Source organism: Lingula anatina, chromosome 1, assembly GCF_051362555.1.
Source record: "Lingula anatina isolate TDL-2025a chromosome 1, LinAna3.0, whole genome shotgun sequence".
Classification (NCBI taxonomy): domain Eukaryota; kingdom Metazoa; phylum Brachiopoda; class Lingulata; order Lingulida; family Lingulidae; genus Lingula; species Lingula anatina.
In genome coordinates, this window is record NC_141767.1 from 24857835 (window position 1) to 24878623 (window position 20789).

Here is a 20789-nt window from a genome sequence, read left to right on the forward strand (position 1 = left end):
ACGGGACCCATATCTTAGTCTGGTGTTTTTTTTATCATTTTCTTTTAACTTTTGTTAAAATAATAACAACTTGTATAACATCACAATAACACACTGGCATCTTTGAAAATATGCATTGGGTGTATATCTAAGGATTATTCATGACTTAAACTATTTATATTTTACGAGAATTAATTGATGATTTAAACACTTATCATAAGCAGCTGAGATAAAATAGATGGAAAATGCAAAAGCTGATGAATGATAAGTATTAAAATGAAAAAATATTTTTTGGATCCCTTTTCACTGATTTAAACTTATTCAACCATTTTGAAGACTTGCAGTTCCTATTCTATTTTATTTCTATTCTGATTGTGCCCGGAAGTGACGTGTAGTGGTGTTAGAAGCGAAGCTGAGTGGTCATTTTAACCTGGAAGTGAACGGGAGAGAAGACGTGTAGTCGGAGGAAAAAGAAGTTTTCTAAACAACCTGGTAAGATAACTCTCTTTTTTTACGCATTTTGGGCAGAGAATACTTGTAGAAATAAAAGATGTATGATATGAAAACGTGACACGGAACTTGAAGGTGCAAAATCGTGCTTAATTTGCGGTCAACTTGTTTTGAAATAAATGCTGCATTGACCGCCAGCGCGACAAAGAGCGTTGAGGGAAAATAATTCCCGGGAGTCTATAAATCGTTGTCATGCGGAAATTTGGCATTAATTAGTCTATCGCTCATAGACTTCCAATCTTAGATTGTCGACTGGGGGCGTTGCTGTCGTCACCATCCTGTCAGTTTGGACGCGGGGGTGTCGTGTGAGAGTGAGACACAGATTTCATTATTTGTATTGTATATACACCTACGTTTGAAATACATTCAGCGTTTTCATACCTTAACTTTTTTGTTTAAAAAGAAAAAAATCACACATTTACTTCGGAGGGAAGAATCAATGTTAGGCTATAATAGTTTTTGAAGGGAAACCACGCATGCCTCTCCCCTAATTGTGATTGACAGTGTCCTTGCATCTTGTTGACATGATATCAACTTGAAGTTTACTAACCTGCCCCAGGCCGTCATTGAACGACCTTGTCCGCGTACACTGGAACACTTATCCACAATATACACTGATCCACAATGCACTTTGAAGAAACTTTCATTTCATATCTTGTTTCACAGATGATGACAATAAAGATAAAGTGATAATACATTTTTGCTATTAATATTTATGTGGAGTTGTCCAGTTTTTTTTGATTGCTTTGATTTTGCAAGGAGAAAGGATAACGAAAAGATAATATGCTTGGTGTGAATTTTAAATTAAAATGTTTTAGTTACTATTTATAATTGCTTAAATATTTTAACATTTCTTTGATTTGCTTGAAAGAAGATGGCATGCAGCGACCCATAGTTCCCCTATCCACAGTTCAGCACTGGCATGGTTTAAAAAAACTTCCGCGTGTGTGTTTGTGTGTGTGTGCGTGTGGGGGGGGGGGGGGAGGTAGGGAGGTAGGATGCCTCACATTTACCAAGAAGTTATAAAGAGTCTCATTATAACTTCTTGCATTTACCAACATCAAGTGGTGAGAGTATTAGCGAGGCAGAAAGTGTTTCAGACAGCACATCTGATTAATTATCTATTGTTTATTATACATTTTTTATTCTCATATTTATATATTTTGTATAAAATAACTCTTGCATTGCTTTCTATACAAGGTCTTTATCACATACATTATCATATATGAAGTACTTTTTAGGTGATTTATTTTCATTGTCATACAGATTATTGGCCATTACTGTTATTATGTGTACTATATTTTCATTTAGTTTTTACTTTTACCTTATCATTATTAATTTTGGTACAATTTATACCTTGTTTATTGTATGGTTAATGGAAACATTCCAAATAGGTGTTTAGAGTGCTTTAACACATGATTTTTTTGTGTTACTGTAACAGCCTTTTGCTTTTAGCATTTTTTACTATTCTATAGGGCTTTGTACAAAATGTGTATTGGTTAACAATATAATTATTTAGACCAACAAATGCTGGTCTGTGAGAAAAGTTATATAAAATTAATAAATATGCTGATACAAGTTTTTCTAGTTACAAGACTTTTATACAGTTAAGTGAAATCAGTGATGGTTTCTGTGAGAAAATATTGTAATACACCACCCCTCCCTCTCTTCTCTAGGATTAAAAAAAACAAACAAACAAAAAAAAAAAACAATTACTTTCCCATTTACTTGTGCCACATCGCAATTATTTAACCTATAACTCTTTTTTCACCACAAGACAAGTTTCATTAGAAAAAATTATTTATGCAATATATATGCTGAAATAACTTGCTCTGATTCATATTAGACTGCATACAGCAGGTAAATCTGGTTACCTCCACCCCCACATATAACTCATTAAAAATACGATGCCTCAAACGATGCCTCAAACCAAATAATATTTTTTCACACAACAAATATATGCATAAACTTTATAATAGCAAATTATTTAAAAAATTTGACGATGGGCACTTTGCCAATGGTTATCTGCACTCATCCTTAAATTTTTCACATATCGACATTTTCAAGGTGTGACTTTGAACTTCCATGGGTTTGAAGACCTTTGCTAGTCTGAATATCCATGATAATTTTATTTCATTATTAAAATTAATTGTCATTATGCATTATGTAATATTGCAACGAAAATGAAGAAACCTCTATTTTGGACACTGCTTTTATAGTGACCATTAAAGAAAAACCATGTTACTTACTCTTCTTAAAACTTACAGGAAAGAAACACAGGTCTAAAATGCAGCCTGTGTTGGAAAAGCAATCTAATTGGTTTCTTTTTCTGTTGTACATGTTTGTGAAGTTGTTATCTTTCATATATTGGCATTTTCAATGTGGGACTTGGAACTCCCATGGTCATGAAGCCCAGTGGTAATCAAATTTTCTAAGTGACCACGTTATTAATAAAAATAAATGGTGGTAATTATAGTTAATTATTATGTAATATTGCATCAAAATTGACAAAAAGCCAACTTCCTGCACTGTCATCACAAACGTTATGATAAAAAGCAAACTGTGTTACTTATTATTTTTTTTAGCTTAAAAGAATGATTCTTAGGATTGACATACAGCTCAAATAAGAAAACCAGCTCTATTGGATTATCATTTTTTATTGAATTAACGCAACTTTTTGTGAAATTCTCATTTTTCTCATTCTGGCATTTTCTAAGTATGAACTTGAACTCTCATGGGCCTGCTTTTACTTTCATCGGTATTACCTGTTTTGCATAATTTAAATTTGATGTTGACTTTGCAGTTAAGCGTAATATATTATTGCATCAGAATTGACAGCATCCTATTTTGTGCATTATTACTTTGTGCTTTTCTTAAGATGTGACTTATGGGCCTGAAAGACCTTTGAGAGGGTCAGTCTGTAAATTTCCCTTGGGTATCACTAAGCTAAGTTCAGAGTTATAAAGTCATTTGCCTAATTAATAGGTTATTAAATGAGATTACATAAAGCACAGTTGTTGATATTTCCCTGTAAACTCCCAAAGATTATGCCAGTCTGCTAGATTAATAATAAGGAAGCAGTGATAATTATGCAGGTAAATTTTGCAATATCTCTGGATCCACTCCTGTTATTGACCATGTTACCTGTTGTGCATTATAAAATTCAGTGTTGACTGACAGTGCTATTATAAGCATTATTTATTATTGCATCAAAATTGACAAAATGACCTATTTTGCATCTTTATTTTCTGTTTTTTGTCTGTACATTTGACAGCTTTGCTGCCTTGTATTTTATTAATAAAAATTGATGGTCATAATGCTGTTAAGTATTATGTAATATTGCATCAAAATTGAAGAAAGCCCTATTTTGGGCATTGCCTCCATAGTGACCATTAAAGGAAAACCATATCACTTACTCTTCTCACACTTACAGGAAAGAAATATAGGACTAAAATACAACTTCATTTGGAAAATCTGTCTCATTGGTTATTATTATTATTATTATTATTTTTTGTAAATTATACAGCTTTTAGTGAAAATTTCATTTTTCACATATCGCCATTTTCAAGGGGGGACTTTGAACTTCCATTGGTTTACAGTCACATTTCCTTAATATCCATGATACTTCCATTTCATTATTAAAATTAATATTTCATCACTTACTCTTCTCACAATTACAGGAAAGAAAGAGGACTAAAATACAGCTTCAATTGGAAAAACCTGTTTTATTGGTAAACTCTTCTGAAAATTATAGGGTTTTTTTTTTTTTCAGATTTATATGAAAAAACTGTGTTACTTATTATTTTTTCAACTTACAAGAATGATTCTTAGGATTGACATACAGCTTAAATTAGAAAACCAGCTCTATTGGATTATCATTTTTTATTGAATTAACGCAATTTTTTGTAAAATTTTCATTTATCTAATTCTGGCATTTTCTAAGTGTGAACTTGAACTCTCATGGGCCTGAAGCCTTATGCTTTTACTTTCATCAGTATTACCTGTTGTGCATAATTAAAATTTGATGTTGACTGTGCAGTTAAGCATAATGTATTATTGCATCAGAATTGACAGTATCCTATTTTGTGCATTATTATCTTCTGCTTTTTGTCTATACATTTGACAGCTTTGCTGCCTTGTTTTGTCTTTTTGTTTAGATTTTACCTAACCAATTTAGATCAGTTCAGAAAAATTGAAAAAAAAAAAAAATGCTCTTCATGCCAACAACTAAAAACTGACCACATTCCCATGCAAGATGATAAAAATTCTTACATATTTTCATTATTTTGAAAATGGGATGTGGACCATCTTTTTCAGATTTTAAAACCTGTCCTTGGTAAAATGTTATTTTTTAAAATGAATGCTACATTATCATCAATTTAGAATACAGCAGATGCTGGCTTACCATTTGGTAGCTACAGATCGTCTTAAAGACTTTTTACTGTACATTAGATATTCTTTCACTTTCTTAAAAAGTATACTGAACAAAGTGGATGCCATTTACAGAGACAGGCCATTTATTGCTTCATTATTATTATAGTTTAGCAATGTGTTTGTTGATAACAGGTGGTTTCGTACTTCTCAAATTACCTCCCCCTTTCAGTTTAAAATCAGCACCCATGAAACTTGGGTACCAGATTAACATTATTAAAGAATATAGCAATAAGCATTTCTTTCTCATATGATAACCGTAATATATGACATACCCTCAATGTACACAGAATGGTCAATAAGACAGTACATATTAAACAGTAAAAACCTCACAACTTTTTCGATTTCTTAAATATTAAAGTAAAAATTAAAGTAAAAATTCAGAGAGGCCAGGGCTGCCCCTGACTCGAAATTGTAATATGTCACCCACTTTCAGGTGTGCAATAAGAAGTAAAAAAAATTCGATGGATGAAAAAAGATGGACAGGGCATAAAATCACTTCAAGCCAGTGAAAAATGCAGTAACTGAAACCAGGAGACCAAAATAATGACGTTTCTGAAGACTGACGATATAATAAGAAAGATTAAATCTGTACTTCAAAATAAATGTTAAATAAGGACGGCATGATGACTAACTGATTTTTAAAAGGGGTGCTGCTGATAAATGCACCAAAAAATCTACAAAAATAATGAACATATTTTAATTCCAATTCACATCCAAAACAGTTGTAGTAATAAGTAAAATTTTATGAATAAGTAAATTTTCAGTTTTGAATAGATTTTGCAATGTAAATGATTTCACCACTGTAAAAATTACAATAAAAAAAATAACAGTCCCTTTGGTTTGGAAGTCTGATTATCATATGGCTACTTTTCTATAAAATTGGCACCCTTAATAGTATGTGTTTTGATATAACCTCTAAAACGTTCACACAATAAGTATCTTATATATATATTTATCAAAACAAAAGTGATATTAACATAATAAATATCACAACCTTTTTCACTGATGTTACATGTACAACTGATGCATACATACATACATGCATGTAGTATATCAACAAAGATAAATAAACTGGTATAAATGTCCTAAATTCAACATGTTCATGACTTAGCATGTCTTTTAAGGCTGTGTTTTAATAACATTTAAAGACAGTTGCCATAAGCAATACATGATATATATCACCTAATTCTGCAATACTCCCACAATAGTATCCTACTCTAAAAATATCTTAATGTTAATGTCAATTTGAGACAAAACATATTTATGTTATGTATTTATATGTGAAATGTACTAAAATAATGATTAGAATATCTGGACTGCTATATATGTAATGCAGTGTCTTTTTGCTGCTCATATTGTGTATTCACCTCAAACCTAAAACATGTCAACAATCATGATACATAATCACACACACATATATATATAAAAAATATTGGATTTCTTTCCTTTTTTATCAAGGCATTTAGAAAGTTTAATCAAAAAGGATTCTTATAAATGTCTATTCAGTACATCATAATAGGACATGATCTGTTTTATCTTTCAATTGCACTTGTCTTGTGAGGCTGTGTCCTGTTGAGTTGTCGCATGTGATCACAAGCAGTTCCAAACAAGTAGAACTGGTACTGGGTGAATCATCCTTTAGCGTTACACTGTACTGTTTTCATTTGCTTCAGGCATCAGTTGAAGGCATCCTATCAATATTCTGAAAAGAATATTGACATTGACAATGTTGCAGATCTGGTAACAGCTTCACGTATATTGGGTGGATTAAAATAATGTCCTGGATTTCAAATCTTTACTTCTCAATGTCTATTTAAAATAATCGGATGATGTTTCATCAGAAATGAGAAACGAACTTCTCCATAGTATTCCTGTGACAACAAATGGAACTGAACTAACACTATGGCAATCAATACAAAAGCCATCTTCCAAAAATTATAAGTTGTGAGGATTCATTGATAGTAGTACACTGTATCTTAGAAAATTTTCTTTGCAATGGTATACTGCTCTATCTCTTCAGTAAATAAATACGTTTTCTAATAAGACCCTTTAATTAGTAACTCATCAAGAACTATGTAGTTACTTTCTCCTCTAAGGCAGATATCTGACACTAAGCATTTCTTACCAAAACGGTCTGTCTTATCCTGATATCAGGCATCCTTTGGTCATCTTCTCCTTGCTGGGGAGGGTCAGTGTACTCTGTAGATACCTCTATCAATGGCTCCTTGGAACTTATGAATGGTCCATGTGTACTGGCTGGAAGGTGAGAAATAATTCAAGTCAAAATGCATAAAGATGGAGCAGTTTGGTTGATGTGGTTCGTGAAGTCTCACAATATGGCAAGTTTGAGGAAAGAAAGCTGTGTTACCGATATGATGAAAATTTCCTGAGTTTTCAAAATTTGATAATATATCATACAGACCTCTTGATTGTGTGCCATCTGCATCTTCAACATTGGGAATTTCTCCAGCTTTCATCTGCCGTCTTAACTTTTTCAATTCCTTGCGTCTTCTCCTCTCTTCTGTTTGCCTGTAACACAAATTAAAATGTTCAGATAATGTATTCATGAACAAATTAAATGTGTAAAACACCACAGTCAATTGTCATCTGCATTTTAAAGGCAAAGAGGGAAAATCATTTGCCCTTGATACCCAATAAAACAGATTTTATCCCTGCTTTTGATAAATCATATAAATACTAAATATCAATTCAACCATAATTCTTTATTTAAACAAAACACTGTTTCCAATTGCTCTTTTTCAATTTTAATTCAAATCCTTATTCATCATCCACAACCACCTTTTGTCATAATAATCCTGTGTGTGTGATCTTAGAGAATTTTTATCTATGAAGGAATGGGGCATATTTGAGTTGTATGATGGTTTACACAAACCTTTTTTCATCTTGATTAAAAAATAAGCCCCCATGCCCTGCCATAAGTAATTAAAATGATCATAAAGTATTTTGTGCAACTTTTCTGTGAAATAACAATTTTGACAGAAAGTAATATCATTGGAGCACTCACTCTTGCTGGAGGTTGTCCATCTCTGGCAGTGAAGACATCCTAAGCCCAGGTCTAGCCTCAAGAGGAGGAAGGTGGGAACTTGGGCGAGGAGAAATGCCTGGAAATGGATAATGTAAGAATAAATTAATAAAAAAAGTTTTTTTTTTTTTAAATCTTATTTTGCACGGATGTTATTAATATTTGTGCTAAATACTTTGTTCCTTATTTGACCATTGATAATCTAAAACTGTAACATTTTGGTGATGAATTTTTAAATGTCAATCCTAAATCATTGTGAAAAAGTGGTCAAAACTAATATAATTAAAGTCACAAGGAAAATATAAAAAATCTCAACCATAACCTGGTCCAACTTGGTGTGCTACAATGTTCTGTAACAGGTTTGTTATAGTTGTGATGTCCTGCTTGAATCTGTCCATCATGTCATCCTGGCGGTCACGGATCCCTCGTATCTCTTCTCTTAAAGTGTCAACTTCATTCTCAAACTTTTCCAATGAGACACAACTCCTTGTATTTTCATCATAGGTGTTGGGATTTCCATAATCATTGCCTCCTCCTTTCTTGGATAGGAGGGAGTCAATACCATCCTAGAAATGTAGCAAAAACACATGTAAGTCAGCTTCATAAAAATGAACCTGGCTACAAAACACTGCTTATAAATCATGGAGACTGAACCTGGTCTATTCTATAGAAGTCATTTCCATAAAACCCTTTTCACATGAAAAATATTATTACTAATAACATTGCATTAAAAATAATTCAAAAGCACTGTTTGAACATAGTTCCTGCTACAACCATAAAATATACCAAATGTGGATTGAAACTTAGTCGAAGAAGAAAGCTATAACCACAGGTTTAGCCATACAGTTTCCTTTCAGAGTGTAAGTTTTGTGTCTAGTTGGAGCAATCACCAGAACTGTTATACTATGAAAGAACAATAAGAATAAGATAGAGCACCCCTCTGGCACCAGGTTTTCCGCCACCACCACCATTACTGCCCCAATAACCTCCACCATGGCCCCCATTATTATTCTCCCACTGTTCTTGCATGTCGTCCAGTTGTTCCTAGAGTTGGAATAGCATTTATTATTCTGTGAGAACATACATTTAGAGCCAAGCTGGTAGCCCCAAGAAAAAGTCTTTAGCAACACTCTCAGGGGAAATGCCATAGGCAGTAGAAAGGTGCGTATATCTGGCATAACAAGATTACAAAACTGAAAAAGGAATGTTTACTATGTTTTGATGTTGCAGTAGCACAAATCTCAAGATTTATCCAGTCTAGGTATAAATTTTCACCCATGAAATACTGAAATCACTCAAATTATATACTCAGATATCACTGAGATTAAACACACACACAGGGATGTCATTTTGTAAATGAACTGATCATGAGTAAACCGGCCATTTCACTGCTTTAAATGGCAGCACATCTGGATACCTTGATTTGTATGGTAACTTTCTTGAGATCTTCCTCCCCATCAGTTGCTGTCAAATCATCATCATAATATGTTTCTTCAACCCCATTTAATTCCTCATGGATGTATCTACGGAATTTCTCCCTTCTTTTATTTGACATTCCTTCTTCTGCAGTCAGAATGTGAATGGCTTTCTGCATCACAGCATTGGCATGGGCATTGTCGTAAACTCTGTGAAGATCAATGAGACCAATATGAAAAATAAAGTGGTGCTTGCACTTAATCTGAAGACAAATACATCCACAAACACACACAGCCACATGCCCATTTTTGCATACTTAAGTAGGAGAAGTCTGATTCAACTGTATAGAATAACTATGGATTTGCATTTGCTACATGAAGCAAGCATAAATCAAATGGACTCAAAAGAATACAAACATGTAATTTTACACCTGACTTATATTTTCTGCCTAAAAAACAGCATGACACAGTACCTTTGGAAAGTATCTGATAGCAATGCAATGAAAAGATTCAAGCACAAGATGGCTGATAAAGCCATCCAAGCTGCCACCATAATATCAGCAAACATAAAATCAGCCTTTCTCATTCCCTGAAAGAGACAGAAGAAATACATTCATGACTTTTTAAAAATTTACCTCAATTCACCATACAGTAATAGAACATGCAGTTGCTTTAATTATGAACTGAGGCATAATTTACTTCAATTTTACTTCAACACCCAAGCAGCACTTTTTGATTTGAAGCAAAGTATATCACTCTTAAAACTTTAATATTTACCTCATAGTCATAATCATCCACCATAGAAAGACGGAACATGCTGAATATAAGCTCTCCCACATCCTGAAAGCCTGTTGCTTGGACAGTGAGGTTGCCATATGGGTTGGGAAACAGTGTACTATCATCTATGACTTTTGTCCCACCAAACAACATCCAGTATGCACAAGCTGTAGTGAGAGAGAGAGAGAGAGAGAGAGAATTACTGGAACCATGAGGTTTTTAAACAATGTCCATGATCAAAGTCAAGAAAGTAAGATGAGAAATCTTTCTGCGTCATTCGTATAACACGGGAGTTCCAGCATTTACGTAATGTTATCATAATACAAGAAAACAGAGCCTGAGATAATCAAGTGGTATACTTACAGAAAGGGATGTAGAACTCCAAGTACAGGAACAGAAATTTGATGACATCCCCCAAAATGTGACCCAACATAACAATAAAGGGACCTAAAATTTAAAAAAATCACCAATAATGGTAATTTTTTAACCCGACTTTCAACTGCAATGTGCAAGCATTGGTCTGTAATGACTACAGGGATTTCCACACTCATGTGGAACAAATGTATATTATGACTCAAGTATCTACCCAAGCATATTTACAGATAAAAAATTTATAGTCTGGGGAATTAATTTCGGTTTACTTAGTTTACTTTCAAGATTCCACATTCTACATAGATCGATCCAATTCCATGGATTAACAGATTAACATGCCTCCTCCTGGCATTGAGTAGAATAAAGAAAAGCTGGTGATTATACAAATACATTGGAGACAAGAGGAGGTGTGTTAATTTGATCATCGGGAGTCGCTGTGGAGTTTGATCTACATGAAACAATGGTTTCATGGGAATGAGCCCTTAGATAAAACTGACACAGTGGTACTTACCCAGCAATGAGAAAGCCTTGGCACTCTTCATCAGACGTAGCCAAATAATAATGATGGACAAAGCATTGATCCGTACCTGCCAGCGAGACAGCATTGCGGTATGGGCAAATACATCCACAAGGTGAATTATAATAGAAATCAGGAGGGAAAAGTAACAAATCCAGTCAAACACATTCCTGAAACATGAAAATAAAATGAATGGGATATATACATATATTTTTATATCAAAGACAAACTTATACATACACATACGGTTTGTTATTAGGTTATTATAAATGGTTTTACAAAAATCGGTTAGGACATTTCAAGGTGCTGACAACTTTTGTGGAATAAATGTCATTTAATTCACATGATCCTGACCTGGAAATATCGTATGTGCCTAGACATACTGACATACTTGTGTTTGCATGTGTGTGTGTGTGTGTGTGTGTGTGCGTGCACAATTTTACCAAAAATTACTCCAATAATTTGCCTTCTGCTCATCTAAGTTTTCCATTTCTTTCTCCAAGTATTCTTTTTCCTCTGGCCAACGTGGATGACAAAAGTTGTCTATTTCTTTCTGTAGATCATCTTCTCTCCAACTTTTCCATTGCTGATAAAATAACAAATATCACTTTTAGTTTATTAAACATATGAATACCCATTAGATCAAAGTGAAGGATGCCATATTTACCTCATCTGTAAAATAATTAATATAAAACTAAAAAGTTTTGCAGAGAGAGGTTTGTGTGAAAAGACAAGCCACAAAAGATTTTGAAAAATACATTTGTACATGCACTGTAATATATGACTCAATCGTTTCAGTGGGTACAATTATCAATCTTTCTGATACATACTTGAATAATCATAAAAAAATTATATTTCTATATAGTATTTGTATTGTTTTTACTCCATAGAATAGAGCTGCCTGCCTGCTTTTCAATTTCGTTGCTATCACTCAACAGGAATGTTGTATTTTAAGAAATTATGACCTAAAAGAAATTGTCTATAAAATTCACATTGGAAAGATTTTCCCATTACCAAACATATTTCCCATTAGCAATGAATCTCTGACTGCACTGACTGCAGAGTGTAGATGTAAATAGTGTAAAGTGCAGACTACTACAACTATTAGTGGGACATTAGTTTATAGCAAAGTTTCTTTGCTACAATATTGTATGTAACCAAAACTGGATACCTGAAACTCTTTATTAGATCCATAGATTTCTCGCATTTCTTCTGCTATCTGTTGTATCCATAAGAGTACACCAACACACTGAAACCAATTAGATACTACATTAAAACAAATAGAAAACTTCCTTAAAGAGAACTCTTTCCTATTAAGTACTCCCCTTATGTCATTTGGAAAAGATTGTCAGCTTTATTAAATATATAAATTTAGTATGGTACAAATGTAAAAAGCAATGTTTACTAAAATTTAATTTTTCATATAAAGTGCAAATTGAAATAACTATCCAAGACAAGTTTTCCTGTTTTCAATCTAAGTCACAATAATTACTTTTCTCATAATATATTCAACTAAAATAAATTTTGATCATGTTTTTGATATCCAACATACCACTCTGGCCATTATAAAATTCTTGAACTTTTACAACTAAATTGTAATAAAATTCTATGATAACCAATCACAAAACATACTAATCACCTACTTTATCTTTATCAATCATATACTTACATAAAGCAAAATTCTCCACCACTGGTCTGGCAGATTGTATATGTAGGAATTCTCTCCATTAATAATACCAATAGCAGTCCACACTATGATAAACACCAGGTTGACAAGAGTGTTGAAGACTGCAGAGGTCCTGAATGAAAAGAAAACATTTTTAATGATGCAACTTTGTTGGTCTGATGCTTTCAGCTGAACCTTCCAACTTCATATGATCAAATATTGTTAATGAAAAAATATCGCTGGAATATCCATGAAAACAGAATATAATTATCTGTATCATTGACTGACCTTCCAAACTTTCTCCACTTTATAGCAATAAGCCTCTGCATGACTGGATGCATGAGGATGTCATATTGGCGGTACTTCACAGCAACCTGCATCTGCAAGGAAAAACAAACACTTGTCACATTGCTGCAATTAAGACACCACACAATGACAAAATTTAAAAATTATTAAATGTCTAATTTATTAAATGAACCAGGATACATATTTGTCTTGAAATATCAAAGAAGTAACTGTGCACTGAATCTTAATCAAGCATTTTAAAGCTTTACTTACTGCAGTCATTGGATAGCCTTTTGTCTCGGTGCCTGAAATAAAGACAAAACTAATAAAGGAGTTGAATTGTTATTTTATCTGTTCCAACACTAAGATGTGGTTCAGATTCCCCTTAATAATATATATGTTTACTTTAGTTTCATATTGTCAATTGTAAAATATACATATCCATAGCAAGTATAACAGAAAAATACATGAAATTCAATATGAATGAAAACAGAAAATCAAGGATTGAATGATCATTAAATACCATTTCTTAAAACATTAACTGCACACATAAAAACGAGTGAATCATGACACTGAAGGCTTTAATTACCCATGCATCTATAAGTATTAAGTCAACAGCAACACTCTAGTGAAACCTCAACCAAGCACCTCAACCAATTCCATAAGATACATGTTCAAGATGGTATATACCAGTAGTGAGTATTTGTGTTAAAAGGTTTTAGTATGTGCAAGTTGCAGCATTTGCTTAAGTGTGGGAGTTATCCCATTAGTTTTTCTCTAATATTCTGCATTAAATAATCTATGTTAGTCTTATTCTAGTACTCTGCATTAAAAATATCCGTGTTTACAATGCAAAATGTTAATGTCCATTTAGTACTACTAAATAAAAACATGTTAAAGAAAACAAAATTTTGCATGGACTGTCTCCTAGCTGATTATGTAATCCAAAAAAATACAGTTTTCCTCCCAATATTGATTAATAGGAAAGTAATATAACAAACAAGTTCCCATGTTGCTAAATCTCCACTATTGTGTTCCATATATCTAATAGCTGGTAAGATCCTGTCACCACAATAGAAAGTCAGTGACAATCTATACTAAAGTTGCACAGTTTGACAACACAAGATACAGGTTGTTAACATAAAACCAAATTTACCTGTGTCTTTTACATCATGGTCTGTGAAGGGTAAAAGAATCATGTTCATAAAGCTATGGTTCAGTATGCAAGTCATGCAGTTAACCCAGCACAATATTATCTATCATTATAATCTAATACTACAAATATTAAAAGATCTCAAAGCATTTACATAAGACATGGTAAATATAGCAACAAAACTGTGATCTTTTAAAGAAGGCCAGGACAACCAAATAGAACATTTAAGTGCATTACTCTAACAGCTACATGAGAGTCTTCTGTGTTATACATTTGGTGGTATTACATCTAAATGTTCACCCACTTCTCCTGTGAATGCATTGACAAGAAAATCCCTTCAATTTTGTTTGAGACCATGAAAGGTAGGCAAATATGACCTCCTGCCAACCAAGAGCCCTAAATTTAGCCTTGGCTCCACTCTTTTTGAAATAATTTTCTATGATGACATAAAAGTGGTCACACTGGCTGGGGAACACACAGAGGCCATTTTCATGGCTTTTGAACAGTAAGGGCTAAAATTCCACTTTTACATGTATCCCTTTTTTACAATCTAATATCCAGAACATTATTTTAAAAAACCTAATATCTAGAACCTATGTAAATTTAGGTAAGCTTAAAGCATTCTTGGGCTTTGAAATATTCTGTAGATTTTTATGTCTATAGTGCAATCTGAAGATTCTAGCATTTGAACTCTAAATCTTAACTTTCAAATCATGCAGAGAAGTTCCCAAACTCCCAAATGACCAGTACATATAGTTTATTGTTATCTTTCCTGACTCTAAGACCAAACTCCCCCTCAGTCATTGGAAATCAACCTTGAAGTTCTTATATATACAAGAAATGGACTAGCCATGCAACTTGATTTCACATTAATTATAATAGCTTTCATTACAAAAGATAAAAAAAAAAGAATACAAGGCAAATGAACAAAATTTTCTGAAGGCATTATATGCTGTAAGAATGTTATGTAAAATTAAATAGCATGTTTTTGAAGCACTAGGCAAATTTTTTTAATTAAATAAGGGAGCAAATCTGTTAATACAGGATTTCCTTCTATAAACTTTGTATAAGCATGTTTTTGAAGCACTAGGCAAATTTTTTAAATTAAACAAGGGAGCAAATCTGTTAATACAGGATTTCCCTCTGTAAACTTGCAAATATCATGACAGTAGCAAGACAAGTTTAAAAACAGACCAGGAAAATGTTTGTAACATTTCACACTCATATATAATTACCTGGTTTCCTGGGCTCAAGATGTTTAAGATAATAATATTGTTTCCTATTAGCTCGATCCTTCACATGAAACTGGTCCAGAGCAACTTTAGCCTAAAAAAAGTTAGCATTCTTGAAAATTGCAATTTTAAATAACACTGATTAAGTAAAGAAAGTACAAATCATTGCAAAATTGTGTAAAATGATTATGAGAAATATATCCTATCAGTACATTTACAGTGAATATAAAAGTTATGCTCAAAAAGCATGATTTTGTATGGAGCAAAAAAAAAAAAAAAAAAAAAAAAAAAGATAAGACAAGTTATAAATAATCAAAACTAAGAAATTTAGACGAATAGATTTTAATGTTTTACACTTACTACTGGTGCCATCTTGGTGATCATCCAAGCTACTGCACCTTCTCCATAACAGTCAGTCACGCCAGCTGGAGCTCCCATTTCCATAAGTGTACGAGCTGTCTCACTGCGATCTGGAAATTAAATGTTACATGCCACTAGAGTAACAAAATAGATCAAGCACAAGCTGGGTAAGTTTTAACTGGATAAGTCAGGAAGAAAGAGAGAAACATGAGATAATTCATGGAGGTTCCAAAAATGACCAAAGGAACTATGAAATGTGCAGCAGAGCCATTGATACAGTTTTCTGAATTGAAGGAAATTGTGGAGCAGCTTTTGGACATGAAAGAACAATTATCCAAACAGCCAAAATAAAAAGCATTTCATGGAGTATTCTGCAATCATCAAGTAAATCTCCTTACTTTTCCTTTCACCTCTGCATTACATTTGTCCATGTGTTATAGATGTTAATTCTCATGACACAATGCAAACTTACCAAGCTGTGCTGCCAACATCAAAGGTGTCCTCTGCTTGTGATCTCTAACCTGTTTGTATTCACATCCATTCTTAATTAGGGCAGTGAGGGACTTCACAGCATCATTTCTAGCGGCAAAATGGACAGGTGTCTGCAATTCCTTGCTTTTGGCCTCAATGTTTGCTTTAAAAAGGTGCAAATTATCACAGATTAACTGTTATCAAAATAAGTTGAAATAGTTAGCAGTTTTACGATCAAATTGCTGTTGAGTGTCCTGAATCATGCACTATAGAAATAACATATTTATTTCAATTTTCATAAACTGCATTGCATTTTTATGACAGTAATGCTGTTGGACTGAAGAACCACCACATTGACCCCTCTCCCTTTTTTTTAAAATGTAGATACAGCTTGTTGATCCCGCCCAATGAGAAATGGCCCACAAATGTACATATCATATACAAGTACTTCAATTTGCCCTAAACTGCAACTTCTGTTGGGAATTTTCTGAGGAAACATGGGAGTAAAGAGTAGTGATGGATTAATGACCCCTTTCCCCCTTGTGATACTTAAATGGAAAAAAAAGTTTTGTATAGATGTCAAAAGAAAATCAAGAATGGTGATATGTTTATATATGTGAATCAAATACTGACCCCCATTTGCAACAAGGAAATTGACCATTTCTGCATAATCAACAGAAGCTGCCACATGGAGCGGTGTCCTTCCAAAGGCATCAGGTTGATTAACATTGGCATGATGTTCAATCAGAAACTTTGCAACATCTACATGCCATGCTCTTGCAGCCTGAAACAAAGAGATAAATAAAATATACTTACTAGACTAACTAGGAAAAAAAAAACAGAAGGCTTAATTGTCTTAAAATGTAATATCAAACCAAGCTGTTAATAACAAACAGAAAAAAACAGCATTTAAATTTTTAATAATGAAAAATATATATAATGTATAACTGAAAATGTTTCATATTTTGCTTCACTTTATTCTAGCACGCAATCTTTTAACCATATACCTCATGTAGTACTGTCTGCCCCTGTTTATCTGTGCAGTCCACACGTGCTCCTGCCCTGATCAAGTCCTCTACATAGTCTAAATCAATGGCCTCATTCTCGTCTCCAGAACACCCAAGTTTGGCAAAATAGTGAATCAGTGCTCTGTTATGTTCCACTGATGATGGTTTACTGCCCTGAGACAAAACTTTGGATAGAAATCCTGGGTCTACTTCTCCCAGGCCGATATCCTTTTGAGGTTTATGGTCTTCTTTATCATTATCTCCCTCATGATGCACAACTGAAGTACATATACATCAAAACTGTTTTAGAACTGCTTTGGACAATTTACATGTGCATTCTTGTATTTTTGTATTGCATCAAAAAATAATTTAAAAGATAATTTTTCTTCTGTAAGTTAAGACAAAATTCACATTTTAATGAGAAAATTAAACATATTTATCAATCAATAGATTGTATTAAAATGCAAATTAACAATTAGTTGTTATTCATAAATATTTGAAAAAAACTTTTATAACAAAGCCTCATAAAACAGATAAATTTACTCTGAAAACTGCCAAGCGTGAAAAAAGCAATTCATATTCTAAAACACTGAAAACAATAGAGGCATGGCATAGTAACAAGCTCATATATTAAAACAGCAAAGAAGCTGTCAGTCAAATATATATCTATGTGCCTTGCATTCTATACAAAATCTGGACACAATACATGTTATATTTTGTGAAATTGTAGCAACATATTCACAAAGCGATGTGTTTCACAATATTACTGTTCCTCATTTGCATGGTAAAAATCCTTCTTTCAAATATGCAAGAATCCAAAAAGAAGCCAAGAATTTTGCTAAGACTGCAAACATTCCCCAAAAGGTATTTGACAAATATTACAAAGTTTACTTAATGTAGTCAACTTTTCTATTTTTGCACACTAATAAAAGTCCTAAAACCTTAAACATTTTGTGAAACGGAATGTTAGGACAAAAAGTTACATCTGTGTCTAATTATCATTATAATATTGTTTATGTGGAGTGCAGCAGTGTTGAGAATCCATGCAAATGCAGGATGTCATAATAAAGATCAAGTCATTTTAGATAAAATACAAAAACAATCAGTGTATGGGGTATGTACATGTATCAGACACTGTGATTACATGGAAGGCTAGAGAAAGGTTATGTCATTACATTCATTTTACAATATATAACAGTTTCTCTGGGGAAAACAAATTTTAAATTTGACACAATGTTATATATTAGGAAGCATCACAAAGCTTAAAGCAGTATCTATTACCTTTCCATTTTCTTATATCTGGATAAACAAAAGAAAGGGAAGATATAGAAAGAAGCGCTGCATGTACAACTACTAATACACATGCATGTCACATTTTGCATTCAGATTAGGCATAAAGACTTTTCTCTTTTTCAACTGAAAAAAATAGCAAAATTAATTTTTTTAAACAAGTGGAGAAATTACTGATAAGTTACATTTTGAAAAATAAATGTTGCTAATTTTCTACAATTCACCTAATTTATTAGCAAACAACTGCATCCTCAAGCTTGTTTTCAGGGACTTAGTCACTGCTACAGTGGTGGATTTGTTTACTAGCCTCATAATTCTCTTCCTGCTACAAATGAACGTATAAAAATTTTCCATCTCTATGGTTTATTAATTTTGCTTCAGAAAATATGCCCTTCATCTTTAAAGTTAATGCCATCTAAATGCAATAATGTGAGTTACATGCATATTCTGCAATCATATACCTTCATATGTGTCGGCTATACAAAAAAGAAAGAAATCAAAGTACAATAAACATGAAACAAAAATGAACTGACAAAAAAAAAAAATAATAATAATATGCATGCATGCATACACTGTGATAACATAACTGAATAATGATAAAAACTTGTCACCTTTTTTGCCTTCAATTTTATAACAGGAGAGAAAAATATATGGCATGATATTATTTTTCAAAAAGACCATGTATAAAACCACACAATCATTGGAACAGAGCTCCATCAAAATTTGATTAAAAAAAATAATAAACAAACAAAAGAATCAGTAACACACTTAACACTAAATTGCACTCATTGCAATGACAAACTGCCTACATTTCATGAAATGCTGACTGATGCGATTATTTTCTCTCATTTTAAGGAGCCTGCTCAATGGAATACCAGGAACATACAGGTTGACTGACAAACATAAAAAATCCAATCAGGCCAAAAAAACTTTTTTTAATTCTGTGCACAAAATTCATAATTTAGAAATATTATCCATACTAAGAGCAGAGCTGATTTTATAGACAAAAAGTTAAAATATGTACATTAAATCATGAGCAAATATATTATCCATACTATGACACACAGAATAAGGATAGGGTGAAAAATTAAACTTACTATTTTTCCTAGCAGTTCTCCTTGTCTTTACATAATGAGCCCATTTTGATGCTTTGCCTCTCACATTTGATATCACTTTGAGTGCATTCACTGCCAGTGTTTTATTGTTTTTCATTTTATTCTTAAAGGTTGAAGTTCTGAAAATAAAAATAATACAACTGTAGTACACTGAGTTTGTGTACACATATTTTTTACATTTCTTTCACCAGATTCTTATGCATTTCAATACATTAAAAAAATTATAATATTTAATGTTTTAATAATCATTTAATATTTAAAATTTTATTATGATATATTAATCTGATATGAATTATTCCTTGCTCCACAATATGTTTAAACTACAAGTTAGTACTGTTATTGATACCTAACTTGCACAGACCTGTTATTATCCTCCTCACTCTCCACTGGGGTCATTTCAAACCCTCCATTTACAACACCTCGTCCAGTATCTGGATGTATTTTGGACTTCCGACTTTTCTTTTTTCTTTCACTTGAGGAACTCATGGTGTGGACCGATTAGTTAACTCTGTACAGAAATATATCATTAGCATGTGTACTTAAGAACTAAAATTCGTGTGTCAGCACAATAATGATTAATGCACTATAATGTTCTAAAACATAAAAGATATTGTGAAATGATGTTCAATTGGCAAGTCATCTGTACGTCGGGGTTCTCAATTTTTTTGAATACCTCTCCCCCCAACTTTTTTGGTCACCTTTCATCCCCGTTATTTGTCATTGAGACATGACGTCCCAATGATATTTTATCATAAAAGTGAAACTTAACATTACAGCATTTACTTCAGACTAGTTTTCTGCAGGAATATATTTTCCTTATCCTCTGGGTCACCTACTGTATAATGTAGTTGAACATTGGGCAAGCATTTTTTTTCGAATGTAAACCGTCGGCGACATTCAAGATAATCGGTACATTTGAGGTTTTGCCAAAGTCACAGAACGTATCAAATGCATATCAAACATATGTTCGCAATAATTAGGCTTTTGCTTACAGTTGTATTTTGGCTGATAGGACTGGAGGTCACAAAATCCTAAATTCGATCTTCATTTTCTTCGTCGTTGTGTATTTGTCAGCAGGTGGGTGCCGCCATGATGTACACAGGCTCCGCAAACGAGGTTGCTAAGGATATGTTTTTTAGTTTATAATTCTGATTTCTCAAAAT

At 32.8% G+C, this 20789-nt stretch overlaps 1 protein-coding gene across 6 annotated transcripts; it reads right to left on the reverse strand.

Moving 5' to 3' along the window:
• Positions 1–4983: 4983 nt before the first annotated feature.
• Positions 4984–20762, reverse strand: LOC106160659 (uncharacterized). Of its 6 annotated transcripts, XM_087002458.1 has the most exons (27): positions 20619–20762; positions 19988–20134; positions 19609–19745; positions 18973–18987; positions 18503–18520; positions 17222–17499; positions 16848–16998; positions 16216–16377; positions 15744–15853; positions 15387–15477; positions 14155–14175; positions 13272–13303; positions 13002–13093; positions 12717–12846; positions 12219–12296; positions 11491–11633; positions 11042–11217; positions 10522–10605; positions 10159–10325; positions 9855–9970; positions 9384–9591; positions 8903–9010; positions 8289–8532; positions 7949–8045; positions 7346–7452; positions 7049–7179; positions 4984–6625 (listed from the first exon to the last, which is right to left on the reverse strand). In XM_087002458.1, the coding sequence occupies exons 2-27, from the start codon at positions 20110–20112 to the stop codon at positions 6593–6595; spliced, it is 3054 nt and encodes a 1017-aa protein (XP_086858584.1). In that variant the 5' UTR covers positions 20113–20134; positions 20619–20762; the 3' UTR covers positions 4984–6592. The 6 variants fall into 6 exon arrangements, with proteins under 6 accessions (XP_086858584.1, XP_086858585.1, XP_086858586.1 ...); XM_087002459.1 differs by lacking the exon at positions 18973–18987; XM_087002460.1 differs by lacking the exon at positions 18503–18520.
• Between the last annotated feature and the right edge of the window lie 27 nt (positions 20763–20789).